The 17,562-nt window shown below is 58.1% G+C and overlaps 1 protein-coding gene across 7 annotated transcripts in view; it reads right to left on the bottom strand.

The window, feature by feature from the left end:
- Window positions 1-17,562, bottom strand: part of WNK2 (WNK lysine deficient protein kinase 2) — a 100,408-nt gene that overhangs the window by 15,817 nt on the left and 67,029 nt on the right. For 2 of the 7 annotated variants that reach the window (XM_038527376.1, XM_038527375.1), the window contains exons 19-27: window positions 13,882-14,615; window positions 13,540-13,609; window positions 11,808-11,869; window positions 11,035-11,726; window positions 8,700-8,911; window positions 7,836-8,024; window positions 7,117-7,215; window positions 1,896-1,940; window positions 394-653 (exon numbers count right to left, since the gene is read on the bottom strand). In XM_038527376.1, coding sequence (XP_038383304.1) covers window positions 394-653; window positions 1,896-1,940; window positions 7,117-7,215; window positions 7,836-8,024; window positions 8,700-8,911; window positions 11,035-11,726; window positions 11,808-11,869; window positions 13,540-13,609; window positions 13,882-14,615 — 2,363 coding nt within the window. The remainder of the gene's footprint in view (window positions 1-393; window positions 654-1,895; window positions 1,941-7,116; window positions 7,216-7,835; window positions 8,025-8,699; window positions 8,912-11,034; window positions 11,727-11,807; window positions 11,870-13,539; window positions 13,610-13,881; window positions 14,616-17,562) is intronic. The other 5 variants (XM_038527381.1, XM_038527379.1, XM_038527377.1 and 2 more) reach the window with 4 other exon arrangements.

A 17,562-nucleotide genomic window follows, 5' to 3' on the forward strand; every position in this document is an offset into this window, starting at 1 on the left:
ATGTCAGCCACCACGGGCAGGCAGGGCACACAAAATTTCACTGCGCAATTTCCAATGCTTCAGTATATTTGAAATTTTTCGAAATGAAAGGTCACAGGGGACCCTTCCCACACTAAAACAAACAAAACAAAACAAAAAAACCAACCCACCCAGAACAACAACTCCCAGGCTAGGCTTAGCCGTGACGCCTGCTCAACTTTTCAGGAAGAAGTAACATGGCCTGCAAAGGCTCCTCCACGCGGAGCAGGGCACTTCCGCCAGAGGGGCTGCCAGGTGGGCACAGCCCCGTCCCCATCCCCGGGACGCATCCCACGGCTGCCGCCCCCCCAGGCCACGACCCCCCGTGCCCGCTCCCGCCCAGCCCTCCGCCCACACCCACTGCGCCCCACTTACAGCCCGCGCCTCCCCGGGGGCCGGGGGCCAGCCCGCCGTGACCTCCATGCCGTGCAGCCTCTGGGTTTGCTTCAGCTGGTTGAGCGACGGCTTCAGCTGGGCGGCCCCCGTCGTCTTGCTCGTCCACTCGTCCACCAGCTTGTGCAGGTCATCCGTGAAGGTGCCCCTCTTGTTGTTGCTGTTGTTGGCCTGTGCCTGGACGTGCAGGGCGGGCTGGGCGCCTGGCTCGGGGCCCGGGACCAGGCTGCTGGTGGAGGACCCTGGGGAAGCACACACAGGCCACGTCGGGGACGCTGCGCTTGCCGGCCAGGGCGCTCACTCTCAGTGTCTTGCTCAGGCCAGGCAACGCCTTGCTTCAGGAGATGGTCTGTGCTCGGGGGCCCACGCACCAGTGCCAGGCGCTCTGGAACGCTCCCCAGGCCACGAGGGCCAGGCTGTGCTGCGCAGCCGTCACCCGTGCTCGGCATCCACTGTGTGCCCACGCGGCCCAGGGCCCCAGACTCCCACACGGGAGGGAGCTCAGAAAATGCGGGCAGAGAGTCCCAAGGCCTCTGCGCTCCGGACTGGAACATGAAGCTCCGGGGAACAGGACGCTGCTGTCCACCCAGCGTAGGGCAACCGTGGGACAGGCCAAAGGGCTCTGTGGTTTGGAATTGAGGACACACCACCATGCCTCTCCTCAGCAGAGCGGGGTACAAGCACCCAAAGCCTTCCACTGCGGGCCCCAGGCCGGGAGCCATTTGCGGGGTGAGGCCTCCACTGGCAGAACAGGGAGGCCACAGGGAGGTCCGGGGCCATGGGTCAGGGGAGCTGGCCAGAGAAGGCACGCTTGCCTACTTCACTGGAAGATTATGTTTCAGTGTCCAACAGGGAACTTTTGTGTCCTCATCCCCAACATCCAATTTCTGGTTTGGCAATTTAGAATAAGCCAATTTGAAAATTCTCTGTATTAAAATGGCATAACGACCATCTCTTCAAACAAGCCGTTGCAAAATGTAGTGTGCGATGGCTAGCGATGGAAAAGCATGGACACAAACAGTTCAACATTAGTGATGGAACATCACACACACGGAGCTACTTCTACTGGAATGTTTCAGCCAGAAAAAAAAAAAAAAGGACAGGGGAAAAAAAAAAGGTGGGAGGTGAGGGCGGTGGGTGGCCCGGGTGGACAGATACCCATTTCTTCCCGGCATCTCTCCTCGGGGGCACTCATCTTTAGCACTTCAAGGACATACTCATTCCTACGGTTTTGGAAAAGGAGCCAATTAACGATGGGTCACGTGTACACGTTCCAGGGAAGGGGGGCGTCAGCATGTCCACCGGCCAGGACACACGGACTCTAGGAGCCACGGAGATGCGAGGTGCAGCCGCGGGGGCCCTGGACGGTGGGCGCAGGGCAGACACAGCCCCCCCCCCGCGGCCACAGAGACCCTGACGCGCACTAGCCACATGAAAGCCCATGCGATGGAGAGCGGACAAAGGGTAAAAAACCCGATAATTACGACTGCTGTGCTCTTTGCCTAGACAGAGACGCTTCAGGGCAGACCCTGCAAGGGAAGAAGAAACGACACAAGACCACAGCGTTAGGCAGGACAGCACACACGGGGGACAAGCCACCACACTCTAAGCACAAGTCATCAGTGTGCAAGGAGGAGCAAAGGCCAGCGGTTCGGAGAGGGGACCAGCCACCTGGGCTACCCGGGCGGCCCCAAGTCAGTGTGCGGGTTCACGTGAGCTGCGCCGAGGGGCGGAGGTGCAGGGCCGGGCCCCAAGCTTCGGGTAGAAGTGAGTGTGTCTCTAAAAGCGTATTCAAAAAAAAAAAAAAAAAAAAAAAAAAAGAAAAGAAAGAAGAGAAAAGGAAAAAAACAAAAAGAAAAAAGCAGCAGACTACTCGGTTTTCAAACAAGAGGCTTCAGGAGTCCCAGGGACTGAGGCAGAAAACCCCATAGAAGTCCACCAGGAGAGCTCTGAGAGCCGCAGGTTCCGCCCAGCCACACCCCCCCCCCCCCCCCCCCGGCCCTGGGGGTGTGTTTTCCAAGTGCAAAAAGATACATTGTTTTGCAGGTTTGAGGCCAATAGGTGCCCATGGAGGGGAAAGCATGAGGGGTCCTATCTAGGGAGGAGGGGTGGGGCTGGCCCCAGGGTCCTGAACTGCTGCTGCCTCATCTGGTGCCCTGCGTCCACATGGACAGGCTGGAGGGCAGAGCTGGCCCTCTGGGGAGCAGGGCGGGTAGAGGGGGATGGGCAAGGACGAATCAGGCGTCCCCAAGGTCACTCAGCAAGGCTGTGCTGTCCAAAAAGGTCTGTGCTCCCTCCCTGGCTCCACGCCCAGAGGGTGCTCCACACCCGTGCCCAGGAAGGCAGCCTGCCACCCCATATTTGGGGAGAGAGCACAAAGGTCGGCAGGCCCAGGCTCCAAGTAAGCTGCTGCTATGTTAGCTCAGAGGCTGATGTGGGAAAAGGGGGCAATGCTCTGCAGGGGTCTCTAACGTGCAAATAAAAACGAGAGCGCCGAGCAGGAGTGGTCCAGATCAGCTGTTCCCCAGGGGAGCTGCAACAGCTTTTGCTGGTCCATTTCCTGACTTGGAATCCCACTGGGAGCACCGGGCCCTCTGGAGGCTCCACAGCATGGGGGAATGGGGTTCTGGCTTTGAGTGTGCGGGCGCAGCCTTCCCCATCCAGATCCTGGGGCTCTACCATCCTCTGGGTCTCAGCAGCCCCATACAGATGGTCCAAGGATGAGGGACCAACCGGCCAGCCAGATCCCCACAGCCCCACAGCCCCACAGCAGTGGGACCTTCCAGGGCTGATTCCCGCCATCTCCTTGACAATAACGCTCAGCCAAGGAGCTGCCTGCTGGGAGCCCAGGCCTGTGCTCAGGGCCCAGACTCGCAGGGTACACAGGGCCAGGTCCTTCGGCCACCAGCTGCCACACTCAGAGCTGCAGAGCCACACCAGCCCACAGAGGCCTCCACGCCATCCTGGGGCACGGCCCACAGTGAGCAGAACAGACACTCCCTGTCCTTGGTGAACCTTCAATCAGAAACTGACTGGATTGGCCTCTCCATGCCACGGTCATGCCATGCGGTGCAGCGCAGGGCTGCAGTGTCTGGGGAGGAGACTGCACTCAAGCCACCGCCCTGCCCCCCCCACCGGGGGCCCTGACCTCCGCCTCAGTGTCTGTGCCCTGCCCTAGACGCCCAGCTCCACTCACACCCCCTGCCAGCCGGCCTTGGTGCTACCCTGCCCACGGCCACGCATGGGACCTAAAGGAAACCACAGCAAGTCCATGTGGGGCAGGAGGTCTCCTGTACAGACTGCCGTCCTTAGCCAGGGCCTTGGGAAGAGCAGGCTGGGGGCCCCAGGAGTACCTGGGGAGCTTTGACCTGAGCAGGGGTGGCAGTGGAAAGCCACGCAGCTAGCTGTTGGGAAAGTGTTCTCCTGGCCTGTGAAAGGGCGAGGCTGACAGGCAGCGCCCAGGCCCGCGGTGGTGAGGCTGGCAGAGGCGGCTGCTGGTGTGGATGGCCTGCCCAGCCAGGCACCCCCGCCATCCAGACCCTGGCCTGGCTGCCAGGAGGATGCCTCAGGTAAAGCCCAGGTTCTTTGCTGTGGGCGGGGTACACAGTGGCCGGGCCCGGGGCTGCTCCACAGCCTCCAAACACTGATGAGGCTCACGGGGAGCTCCCTGCCCCGGGACGAGAGGCACGTCTCCAAGCCTCGGCCTCACCCTGGACCGCAGCATTGGCCACCTGGTTCCGGGCCTGGAGACAGATAAGCTTCCAGTACTAGACGCCACTCGGGGCTTCTCTGCAACAAGCCATCAAGTCCTCACACGGCTGAGCAACCTGAAGCGTGAAATGGGATTGTCTCTGCCCCGCCCTGCAGTGACAGCCCCAAGGATGTCCAGCTTGGGCAGGCCTTCGTGGGAGTGGCTGCCCGAAGCCCCTCTCCACCCCCACTGCCACAGGTCCCTGCAGGGAGGGTGCAGGACAGCACAGGGGCAGGGCTGGGCCTGGGCCACGCAGAGTGGGAGCCTCCTGGGGAGTCCCAGGGACAGACCTGCTACAGCATGGATGGGCAGTGGATGGGCCCATGAGAGGAACAGAGTGGGCCCGATGCTCTGCGTGCAGACGCCCTGAGGTGCTGGCTCCTGCGCCAATTGGGTGAGCTGCAGCCAGAGGCAGGCAGGCCCGGCAGGTCTGGCAGCAGCTCCCACACAGATGCCTCTCAACCTGCCTGTACCCCCTGAACCCTGAACCATAGTCCCTGAGACCCCCAGGCCCCCATCGGCCACAAGGAAGGGTCTGTGCTTTGTGGGGTCCAGTCCTTCCCTCACAACAGCAGGCCTGTCCGGGTGCCCACCCCAACGGGGCACCCATGCCTTGCCCTCTGCATACTTCCTCCGTGGCCTGGGGTCCCCTCCAGGTCATCTGGGCCCCTCCCCAGCTTGTCTCTGACCTGGTCTGCGTGCTCTCACCATCTCTGAGCACCAAAGAACTGGGGACCGTTTTCTCTACTTTGTAACTTAACCCAGGACTGTTTTTCCAGAGTCTTGTCACCTGTTCTGCCAACAGAAAACTTCTGGGCTTCGTGTCTAGCTGCACCCACAGCCTGTAGCTGCGCCCTCCCCTCTCGGCTGGCCTAGATCCCAGGGACCTGGGCCCCAGGCATACACCTTGGGGTCTTCCTGCAGCCCTGCCCTGAATGCTCTTCTCTCAGCCCTTGGGGTGGTGCCCAGGCTTTACCAGGCACCCACACAGTGTCCTCAGGCCTCCAAGCACCCCAGTCACCAGGGAGCCAGTTGGTGCTGGTCCCCTGAGGAGCCTGGCAGTCTGGGCAGACACCGGGACACATGGCGCATCTTTGCACATCCATAGGCCACGCGTCTGCAGGTAAGCCAGGGCCACCATTGTCCCACATGCTCCTGACCAGCAAACCCAGAGCATGCAGGTGCCATGCCGTGGCCAAGACCAGCAAGGGCCCAGCCGAGTCCTGCCTGAAAAGGGCCACATCAAAACAATGACATCACTGAGCCCATAGCCCCAGCGAAGACCAGGCGAGCTGGGCTGCACATACCACCACCTATAACCAGCCCCACCGGCCCAGGCGTCCCGTCTGCCACCAAGCCCTGCCCTACACATTCTTCTCGGCCACAGATGGAAGTAAAACCTAAATCATACATCCCCGCTGTGCCTCCATTTTCTAAAATCTTAGAATAATCACAGTAAAACAAACGAAAACCCTAAAGTAAGAATGCAGAACCACGTGGATACAAACGTGGATGGGGACGACCTCACAGGGGCACACAGTGCCTGACCGCTCGCACCTGTTTACCCCCCACACCTGCTCTGCCAACCCTGCTTCCCGTGCCTGACCCGACGCCGCAGCCACCTGTCTGATCGCAAGATGCCTGGAGACCCAGGGGCCCTCTCCCCGGGCCCCAGGGGACAGCCACGCACACCTGGGCAGAAGGGGACCCACAGTGAGCGGGGAGCAGGATGCACTCAGTCCCCACCCCCACCCTCCTCAACTCACAACTAAGAGGCTTAGCTGGGCCATGGGCTAGGAGACCCCGGAGGGTCCCTGGGAATCCCTGTGGCTCTGTGTCTGTGACCTGTGCTGCCTGGGGGAGGGTGACACAGCCCCCTGATGGGGATGGATGACCACTGTGGATGTGGCCTCAGGTCCTGACAAATACAATGTATCTTTATTGTACCAGCAAAAAGCCACGTGCCCCAAACTAGCATTTCAAACCCAATTGAAGCTTAATTTTTGGTTTAAAAATCAAAAACCTGAAAGCCCCCTTCCCCCCAGCTTTGGATTCATTTTCCAATTGTTCTGGGGGATAAAATAACGTCGTAAGTAAGGCCCTGAGCCATGCACCCTTTCTGGACATGAGTCCCGGGTGCCAGCTGGGAGGGCATTCCAGGAACCCGAGGGCCGTGAGGCAAGGCTGGAGGAGGGGAATGACTGTCTTGATGTCTGAGGTCTGGGAGGGCAGGGGGTACACAGAGTATTGGGCTCCAGCCAGAGAGTGGCAGCGGCCAGAGGGAGAGCCAGCACCGGGGCTGGGACCTGCTGGGGCACCGAGAGGTTCCCCAGGTGACCGGAGCGGGGACGGGAGGGCTGTCCTAGCTGCAGCACCTTCTCTCAGGCTTTCCACATGCAGGGAGCGGGCATGGGGTCACGCTGCGGAGTGCTGCGGCCCTTGTACAGAAGTCACGCCCTCCAGGGACCTTCTAGAACTGTCTCAGCTCGCTACATGCATGTCTTCAGAATCCAGACACGTGTGAGACACACCATGCGTCTAAAGAAGGCCGGGGCTGGCTTTTTGTTGTCGCTGGAGCTGGGGACAGCGGACGTGTATATGCGCCACGATTGCAACACAAATCAAACTACGTCCAACGTAAAAAATACGAAATCAAACAAACGGGTGAGGAGGAGAAAAACGCAGAGCGCTGTGGGGGCTTGGGGCGGGGTGCCTGAGGCTGGGGGCGGGCGCGCCGCTGCACATGCTTGCGGGGCCGGGCCTGAGCCGCGGGCATGCGCGGGCGCGATCCGGGGCTCTGCGTGGGGCAGGGCAGGGACGGGTGGCTGCGGTGGGAGGGGAGCGTCCTATGGAACGTATGGAAGGTGATGAAGACTGGCGAGGGGGCGGGGGGGGGGCGGGCGGGGAGAAACCAAGGGCCAGGAGGTGGTAAAATACAAAGAACAAATACAGACAGATGGACACAGACACGGGTCCAGTGAGGAATCGAGCGCGAGGTTTGCTACTAGACTTATAGGTCAGTCTCTCAGACGTTGGGTGGTAAACCGTCCAGCCTGCAAATGAATATAGAGGGAAGAGAACAGAGAGACAGGCATCAAGTACAGTCTCTGGGATCCCTGCTACACACCACCAGCCACGGGAGCCTCGTCTTTTAGCGGCCACGGCTCCACCTAGCCCAGCCCGGAGGCCCGCAGCCACCGACTGCCTGATGGAAAGCAGGCCCCGCGGCGGCCCGAGCAGCGACCTGGGCGGGCATGCGGGGCAGGTGGCGGCGGGGTCGCCACGGCGTCTCTGGACAGAGATGCTGGGGAGAGCACCCCCCGCGCGGCTGCCGCACCCACGGCACAGGTGACGACACTTCCTTGTCCAGGCAAACCCGCTCGGGCGCCGCGCCCTCATCCCCCCCTGGCCGTCCCTCCTGACAAAGGCCCCGGGGCGGCGGGGGTGGGCGGAGGGCCAGCGCCCAGGGACCGACGCCTCGTCTGACCAGAGCACGCCTCCCTCTGGGCCTCACACCGCCAGACTCGGTGCCGGGTGGGCCGCCCACTGTCCTCACTCCAGGGCTACAGCTACCGGTTTCTCCTCAAGACGCCTGTGTGCCGCCGGCGCCCCTCTTACACCTCGGGGCCCTGCGCACCTAGCACATGCTCAGAGAGGGCAAGCTGGCAATCACCTGGGCCGTGCGCTCCGCCTCCGTCAGTGGCTAAGCCGGAGCAGATGTCTGCAGACAGGGAGGCCCGCACGGAGCAAGGCTGCTGAGTCTGAACTGCCTTCCCACTCGGGTCTGAAGCTGCTGCGGGCCCTGCCCCGGCGTGGGCAGGGTCCTTAGCAGGAGGGGCTCTGCTGCAGTCTGACAAGTGACCTGGGGGAGGGGGAGAAGGGGCGACAGGCACAGTGAGGCGCTGCAGGTCAGACCAGCCAGCGCGGAGTGCCTCCTACCTCCCTGCTCATTGCTGGGTGACCTTGGGGAGGCACTGGAGTCCCTGTAGCCAACACGCAGGGGTCAGGAAGGTGAGGGACAATGACCTCGGTCTCTGCCCATCGCCAATGCTGCGGCAGACCTACCGTGTGCCAGCATAGCGCGAGGACCATGGCACACATGGGAGGGCACACCTGGGCTCAGAGGCCTGCACACCTGCTCACTCTAACTGGGTTCCAGTTAGCATTAGGAACCATCCTGGCATTCACGTCATCTGCGTCACCTGCAGTTCCCGGACACACACTGCGCTCACAGCTGGCTTCCTGGTGGGCACACCAGGGGGTTCCAGCTCCAGAGGGCACCCCCTATCCCGCTCCCTGAAAGGAGCTGCTCTATTCCCACTTTGTACGGGTGACAGGAAGCAGCCCCAGACCCAGGCAGCACCCTGGAGGGCGGCAAGCTGGAGAGAGAGACCCTGGCCCCTCATACCTGCAAAGGCGGGTCTACTCCAGCAAAAGGAGACCCAAAAAGAGGTCTTTGGGGTGTGGGCAACTGCCTCCCGCCTGCCGGCCCAGCCCCCTACAGCCCCAGCCCCACCGCAGCCACGAGGGCACAGACCTGTGCTGGAAGCCACAACCTTGAGCTGCTGCACCAGCGGGTTGAGCAGCTTGCCAGCCTTCAGCTTGCTCTTGCTCTTCCTCCTGCGGCCAGCGGGAGGGGCCGTGTGGAACAGGCCTAGGTTGGGGGGCAGCGGCTTGCCCAGGCGGCGGTACAGAGCCTCGATCTCTTGCTTCTGCTGGCTCTGCAGCTCCGAGATCTCCTTCAGATGCCTGCAAGAGGGGAGGGGGGCAGGTGGGCATCATGGTTGTTTCAACACCGGCTGTTAGGGGAGCCCCCAGGGGCGGCAGGGCAGAGGACATGCGGGAGAGCTAGAGGGGCCCATTGAGGAAGAGTCCCAGGAGATTCGAGTTTTTGGGTGGCCTATCTCACAAAGCTGCCGCTTTTAGTGGCCAGGAAGCAGGGGACAGATAAGTTTGCATACCTAGGCTCCCAACACATACCCTACACATAAATCCAAGTGAACAGAAAAACAATCAGTGCTCAGAACAGAGCGGCTGCCTCAGCCCTTCCAGGAACACGTGTCACTTCCTCTGAGCCAGGGAACCAGAGGTGGGGCATTGCACGTTAGGGTCTCCTCAGCCAGGGACCTGGGCTTCCCGGAGCTACCGCCAGGGGGGCTCCCAGCATAGGCAACGGCTCCCCCTGCATACACGGGTGTGAAGCGGCCATGAAGACCCAGCTGCAATTACTGACTGAGGGTGATGGAAGTTTCTAGAACAAAGTAGAGAAGGCTCCCTAGGGGATCTGCTGAGCCAGTTCCCTGCCATTGTGCTCGCCTGCCTGCTCACCTGCCAGAACTCTGGGGGCCTGATGCCCCTCAGCCACACCCCAGCCCATCTCGTCAATGCATGGCTGGGAAGCAGCTGCTTCTCTGGGCTAGACTACAGGAAGCAAATTCTCATTTTTACCTCTTTTATCTTCAATGCCTCCCAGACTTTAGGAAAATGATTCTATACAGCAAACTACCTGTTGTGTCAGATTAGCTTCTGACAAGGTGATATTTAGGTGAAATTGCTGAGGGGGAGAGAGATGCCACCATCAGGAGCACCTGCCTCAGAAGGACTATGAGGAGACTGCCATTGTGAGGTCTCAAAGCCCAGGGCTCCTGGGGCTCTAAGAACCACAAGTGCCCTGCCCTGGGGTACCCATGGGGTCTGAGGAAACTACCTTCCAGCAGGTGCTATCAGCTTCCCTCAACTCAGTTACAGAATCTCCCTGCCCCTCCATGGTCCCTCCTTCCTAACAGAATCCACAGCCCCCCACCCCCACCCCCCAGGCAAGAGCCTGGACTTAGGGACGCCTGGGTGGCTCAGTGCTTGAGCATCTGCCTTTGGTTCAGGGCATGATCCTAGGGTCCTGGGATCGGGTCCCACATCCGGCTCCCTGTGAGGAGCCTGCTTCTCCCTCTGCCTATGTCTCTGACTTTCTGTGTCTCTCATGAATAAATAAATAAATAAATAAATAAATAAATAAATAAATAAATAAATAAAATCTTTAAAAAAAAAACGAGTCTGGACTTCCTCCCCCTCAGACTCCCCAAACCCTTCTCCTAGGTGGCACCTCTGGACTTGCCCCGCCCCCTCGGAGCTCTCCTGGCAGCTTCCTCTAGACCTCTGCCCCCCTCCGCCCCGCTCCTCTCCCGGCGGGTTCCCAGGGTGACCCCCCCCCAGAGTGAGAGTGTACAGACCAAACCCCCTGCTCCTCCACAAGGACATCCATCCCAAGACCAAGCGCCTCCCTGAGTGTCTCCAAGTCCAGTGCCCAGGGCACCAGGAAGAGGGACTACAAGTGCCTGGCAAGTGCCTTAGGGCGGGTCCTGGGACCCTGTCTGGGACAGGTCCCAGGGAGGGTGGGGCAGGGCCGAGCAGGTGGGAGGAGGGCAGGGCAGGACTGGGTAGGGGTAGGGGAAGGTGGGGCAGGGGTGGGTGGGTAGATAAGGGAAGTGGAGCTGGGCCGGAGCAGGTGGGAGGAGGATGGGGCATGACTGGGTAGGTAGGGGAGGGTGGGGCCGGGGAGGGGTGGGGTGGGTCAGGACTGGGTAGGGTAGGGCTGGAGTGGGGTGGGGCTGGGCATGGGGTGGGGGGCGGGGCCGGGCAGGCAGGTGGGAGGAAGGTGACTTCTGCCCCTCCCCACTGTGCACACCCCCATGTACAAGGCCAGATGCTGGAGGTCTGCATGGCGTAGTGTCCCCGCACAGCGGACAAGTCACACTTGCTGGGGGAGAACGCAGGCCCACAAGGGCCAGGTGGGGACCAGGGAGCAGACCCACCCCCAGCACAGGACCTGGCTGCGGACATCTCCCTGAGCCCCATGGCCCCTTCTCAGGACCTACTTCTCCCGGAGACTCTGCAGCTCCTTCCTGATGTCTGCATCCTCGATCTCCGAGTCATTGTCACTGCTGATGTAGGATGACTGGGAATGGAAGGAGGTCACGCTGATGGTGGGCACCTTCACGGCTGTCCTGCTGGGTGTGTCGGGACCCGGGGAGCCGGCCCGTGAGGGCCTGTGCAGGAAGGCGGTGGCCCTCTTCACCAAGTCACTGGCCACGCCACCACCACTGACAGGCAGGGAGGCATGCTTCTGTGCAGGGGGCCGCCTGCGTGGACACTCGTCCCCAGAGTCGCTGGACACCGGCTCACCCACGCCCACCTCGATGGACGAGGCTGTCTGCGCCCGCCGGACTGCCAGCTTCACGTCGGGGCTGTGGGGGGCCTCCTCCAGATACACGTCGGGCGGCGCCGAGTAACGCAGGCTGTGGGGGGAGCCCAGGGTCCACTCGTCCTGCGTGCTGACCACCGAGAACCGGCCCACGGTCTTGGCTGGCGAGCTGCCCTCCTGCTGTCCTGGGTGCTTCTGGGGGGACTCTGGGGCCAGAGAGCCCCGCGTCTGGGGGTGGCTGGCCTGGCCATCCTTGGTCCCTGTCCCCAGGCAGCTCTGCAGAGGCTTGGCTGAGGCTTCCCCAGGGGCCCCCCCGCTGCGGTCTGCAGGCTCTGGATGTGCAGGCAAGGCAGAAGCAGCAGCATCCTTGAGATGAAAAGGGAAGGTTAGCACACCAGCAGAGAGGAAACCCTGCCACCTGCTGGGTGCCCGGAAAGCCCTCTTTACCTGGGGGGCACCTGGTGCTGCGGGCAAGCCAGACGCCATCACTTGGCTCGAAGATGACTCTGCTGTAGGAACATCAAAATCATTACTCAGGCTGGTGTGCAGGATGAGGGCGGAGCAGGTGCCTCAGGCAGAATCAGATTAGTGGGAGGGCAGGCTGACCCCTCAGGGAGGGAGCCCCCGCAGGGTGTGTGCTCAGCAACTAGGAAAGCTAAGGGTCAGGAGACACCAAATGACAGGGAGGGGAGGACGGGTAGGCCTACCCCCACTCAGGTCCCCAGGGGCACCTGCTCCAGAACCTCGGGACAGCCATGCCCTCCACACACCTGATGGCCATCACCTGTCCCACCTGTCACTGCTAACACCTGACAGTGTCCATCTGTGTCACCTGTCATCTCCACACCTGAGGGCCTCCCTGACATCTCTGAAGATAAAGGGTCTCGCGAGTCTTGCATCCACAGAGCCAGTTCCTAACCCTGATGCTCCTGTCTGGGAAGGACCTGCCATTTGAGGCTGTCTCCATCCCCCCATCTACAGAGTGTGGATGCAGCCTGGCATTCCTGATCCCCTTCCCAGGACTGCTGAGTGACAGGGCAGCAGGAGCCATGGGCAGACAGGGACTGTGGGTCAGCCCACGGTCAGGATGACACGCTTGTAGTGGGGGTGACAGCTGCCGGCAAGGTTTGGGGAGACCCAGACCCAAATGTCACACACCCCTAACCCACAGGCAATGCTTGATGCCCCTCCTCACATCCCTGCAGTGGGGACCACCCAAAATGTCTTTGCACAGCTCCGGAGGGGGGGTTTACTGTCGATCATGCTCCCTCTCTTTCTGGACAGCTCTGACCTCCAGAAACGTTCACCTTTTCCAAACCACAGTGTGTCTCCTTAGAATTGTCCCCCAAGGCTGGCACTCTGGGAGGAGTCGATGTGGGGGTGGCTATAGCACTGGAGGTCTCTGTTGTGGACATCTTCTCAAGCACAGCGGTCAGGGGATGGAGCGTCCCTTCCCCAGAACATTCCTACTTCACCCCCTGACCCTTGCTTTCCTGGGTGCACACCATGTGGTGCAGCTTCTGACCCCAGTGCCGGCTGTCCCCAGCCCTCTATGGTGTGACACCAAGAACACAGCATCCAGGGGTCCAACCAAAACCCAGCAGACTGCTCCCCTCCCTCTGCAGATGGGGACCCCACTGACACACACCCAGGGTCCTCGTACAAGGCCAGTTGATCTGTATCTTGCTAATCTCCCAAGGAATGCCAGGCCAAGAAGAAATCCCACACCCTACAAGGTCAGACTGACACCCCTGGGCTGAGACAGAGGTGTTCAGGTAATGAATGAGCCCACAGAGACGCACAACACCCGGGACCCTTGGAGGACTGGGGAATGTGATGGCCACAGCCCTGCAATCTTCTGAAGAAACGTGGGGCTGGGGACCGCTGCCAGAGCGCTCAGAGAGTACCGGGCAGTGGGACAGTCCCTGATCGCACCCTGACACCAGCCATTCAGGCTTTCACCCATTTCCATGGAGGACTTTCCCACCTCAGGGCCTGAGTACGTAATGGTCTGGGGGAACACGGTGGGTTTTCACTAACACATCGTGAGGGCTCCTGCTGGGTCTGAGTCCCACCCAAGGTGCTCTGGGGATGCAGGATGGAGAGGCAAAATGGTCTGGGGCAAGGAATGGCACCCCACGAGCACTGGGGATCTGATGGGGGGTTTGGGGCTCATTACCTGTCATTGGCAAGGACCCGGCCTGCTCCAGTGCGGCCCCTGGCCCCGGGGCTGTTTCTGACTTTCCCAGCTGGAGGAAGACATGGAAATGGCCATGAGCCTTGCCACTGACCCCTGTGGCTAAGCAGCAAGTCTCCTGTATACAGGCTGGGCTCCCCCCTAGGCCGCCCTGGCACAGCCGGTCCAGGCCGGGTCCCAACCCCGCACGCACATGTCCCAATTCCCCAAGTGTGGCACATTTGCAACACACACAAGGGTGGCCTCTGAAACTAGACCGCTGGGGCCGAGAGGGGCAGCTGTCTGTGCCTGGGATGCCTGCCTCCCCGGGGGGCCAGGACTCACCACGGACTGGGGCTCCAGGGTCAAGTCTCTATCTCCCACCTCCACAGGGGTCCCGGCCGAGGCTGAGGAGGTGGACACATGTTCTTGGTAGAGCAGAGTTCGCAGCTTCTCGTCCAGGCTCTTGATGGTACTATCCACGAAGCCCACCCTGGGTGGTGGCCCCTCTCCATCAGACTCCAAGGCTGAGGGCGGCTGGGGGGCCACAGTGGGCCCCAGTGGGGGGCTGGGGAGCTGGGGGGTGGCCAAGCTCATGGCCCCCACTGCAGAGGGGAGCGGGGGTTGGGGCTGGCCCAGGACGGGCTGAGGGGTCCCACTGGGGGTGCCCTGGGCAGTGGCCTCCCTGGCTGAGGCGGGCTCTCCCAAACCTGTGGGGTAACGGGGGGCCTCCAGAGGTGGGACACAAGGCCCTCCGCCCACACCCAGAGGCTGCACAGCCAGCGGGATGTCTTGAGTCTCTGCCAGCAGCTGGGGGGTGTCACGCTCGCTGGCCATCCCCTGAGAGGTCCCTGGGGCCCCTGCCAGCACAGCAGTCCCCATGGCTGGGTCTGGCTTGGGGCTGGCAGCTGGTGCAGCCGGGTCCTGGGGCAGAGCAGTCACAGGAGGGGAAGATGGCATCAAAGGGGCTGATGTGCCACCAGGGGTGTCCCTGGGGCCTGCTTGGCTCAGAGTTTGCGAACTGGCTGGGAAGCCGGATTTTTCCTTTAAGGGCAGCTGATCTTTACAGGGTGCTGTGTCTGGAAGAAACAGGAGAAACCAGCCTGTACCCGCCTCCTGCAGTCCTATGTACCTGGTGCTTCTCTGGCCAGGAGGCCTCCTATGACCTGAGGCCCTGCACAGGTCTTCTTGTCCTTGTGTCCAGTGCACCGACTTCATGCACAGGTGGCCTGAGGCACCTCCCGCAGTCCTGCAGCCCCTCACCCCGGCTGTGCCCCCTGGGTGGCACAAGCACACCCACCCCCTTCCCTGAGGTCCTCCTGTAGCACTAGGACATCAGGCACAGCCCACGCCTCCGGTCACAGCCGCTGGGGGCGTATCCCAGACACAGCAAGGTGTGCAGGTAGGGACCCCCCACACCCCTGTACTGCCCAGAGTGAGCAGAAACTTCCCACCACCCGGCTTGATAGGGTTAGAAGCAGGTAACACCAGCGTCCTGCTAGGGACTGGGAGGGGGTCCTGGGGAGGCACCGGGAGCTAGTGATGGAACAGCGCCTGAGCCTGGGAGCCTCAGAGGACGCAGGATGGCCTGTGTCCACAACTGACGTGTCCTTTGGAGCCTACTTTATGTAAAACTGCATAAAACAAAAATGAGAAGCTTACAAAGGAGCCAGTGGGGAGCAAGAGCACCAGGATTCCCCACCCCCAGGTGGAGGCTGCCCCAGTTGTCACTATAGCACCGCCCCCTAAACACGTGGTGTCATGCCACAGGCCATTTGGCCTAATTCTGACACATGAGCGACCTTACGTTGGTTCTTCTCTATGGGGTTTCTCTCTCACCACTGGATCTGGGACATGCATCCACACCTACCAGGGCCCTTGCCTATTTTTCTGCTGAGGTTTTCGGATGGACAGTTCTTTGTGTGCATGGGATGAGTACATTTTGCTGCCTACCTGTATTCTAGATTATCTTCTCTCACGTGGCATGTTGCCCACTTGCTCCATTAGTGGTCTTTCAGGGAACAATACTTCCTAATTGAACATAATCAAATTTAACTCTTAGCCAGTCTTTCCTTTAGCACTTTTTGTGAAGATGTTCTCCAAAGTCACGATTACATTGAGATTCACAATCCAGTTGTAAGGAGTTTAATAGCATGAGGTTAGAAGCCAGGATTACTCTCCCAGGGTGCATAGCACAGGTGTATTTCCGGGCTGTTACATGTCTCTGGTTTTGTCAATACCATACTGTTTTGATTACTGTAGCTCTCTGTAATTTAGTTCAAAATCAGGACATGAGATGCCTCCAGTTTTGTTCATTTTTAAGATTGCTTTGGCTACTTGGGGCCTTTTGTTACTCCATATAAATTTCAGGATTGTTTATTCTATTTCTGTGAAAATGCCGTTCGTATTGGTATTGTACTGAATTTGTAGATGGCTTTGGGTAGTACAGATATTTAACAATATTAATTATTCCAATCCAAGAACATGGGATGCCTTTCCATTTATTTCAGCCTCTTTCATCATTTTCAGGTCTTTCACCTCCCTGGTGAAATTCATTCCTAAGTATGCTGTTCTTTTTGATGTTATTGTGAATGGAATTGCTTTCTTATATATTTTTTTCAGATAGTTTGCTATTAGTGTATAGAAGTGCAACTGATTTTTACATGTTGATTTTGTATCCTCCCACTTCACTGAATTCATTTATTCCAACAGGTTTTGATGTAGTCTTTAAAGATTTTAGATGTAAGATTGTCATCTACAGAGGCAATTTTGCTTCCTCCTTTCTGATTTAGATGTCATTTATTACTTTTTCTTGTCTAATTATTCTGGTTAGAACTTCCAGGATAATGTTGAACAGAAGTGGTGAGTGGGCATCCTTGCGTTGTTCCTAATCCAAAAGGAAAGCCTTTGGCTCCTCACCACTGAATATGATGTTAGCTGTCGCTTTGTCATATAAGACCTTTATTATATAGAAATACATTCTTTTAATATTGTATTTATCGAAAGCTTTACCATGAAAGGATGTTGAATTTTGTCAAATGCTTTTTTTCTGTATCCAAGATAATCATATGATTTTCTCCTTCATTCTGTTGATGTGGTGTATCATTTATTGATTTGCCCATATATTGAACCATTCCTGCATCTCAGGAGTAAGTCCCACATGATTGTGGTTATGATTTGTTTTATGTGCTGTTGAATTCAATTTGCCAGTATTTGGCTGAATTTTTTTGCATCTATAATATTCATCAAGGATACTGGCCTAAAATTTTCTTTTCTTGTAGTGTTCTCTGGCTTTGGTATCAGGGTAATGCTGGCTTGATAAAATGAGTTTGGAAGTGTTCCTTCTTCAATATTTTTGGGAGAGTTTGAAAAGGATTAGTGTTAATTCTTTAAATGTTTGGCAGAATTGGTCAGATGGGTGTCTGACTCTTAATTTCAGCTCAAGTTGTGATCTCAGGGACGTGGAACTGAGCCACATGTCAGGCTCTGTGCTCAGTGCAGATTCTGCTGCTTCAGATTCTCTTTCTTGCTCCCCCCTCCTCCCAACTTGCACTCTCTCTTCGCTTGAAATAAATAAAATCTTAAAAAATAAATAAATGTTTTGTGAAATTCACCAGTGGTCTGGACTTTTCTTTGTTGGGAGAGTTTTGTTTATTGATTTAATCTCCTCACAGTTATAGATCCATTTACATTTTCTATTTTTCATGATTTAATCTTCGTAGGTTGTGTGAGTCTAGAAATTTATTTTTTTCTAGATTATCCAATATGTTGACATATAACTGTTCATGGTAGTTTCTCTTGATTCTTTGTATTACTATGGAATTAGTTGTGACGTTTCCTCTTTTGGTTCTGATTTTGACTTCTTTTTTTCTTAGTTTAGCTAAACGTGTGTCAGTTTTTACCTTTTCAAAAAAGCTTGTTCTTCATTTATATTTTGTATTGTTTTACTGGCCCATTTATTTCTGCATTTATCTTTGTTGTTTTTTTCCTTCTGCAAACTTTGGGGCTTACTTTGTTTTCCTTTTT

Source organism: Canis lupus, chromosome 1 (genome assembly GCF_011100685.1).
Source record: "Canis lupus familiaris isolate Mischka breed German Shepherd chromosome 1, alternate assembly UU_Cfam_GSD_1.0, whole genome shotgun sequence".
In the NCBI taxonomy this organism is placed as follows: Eukaryota; Metazoa; Chordata; class Mammalia; order Carnivora; family Canidae; genus Canis; species Canis lupus.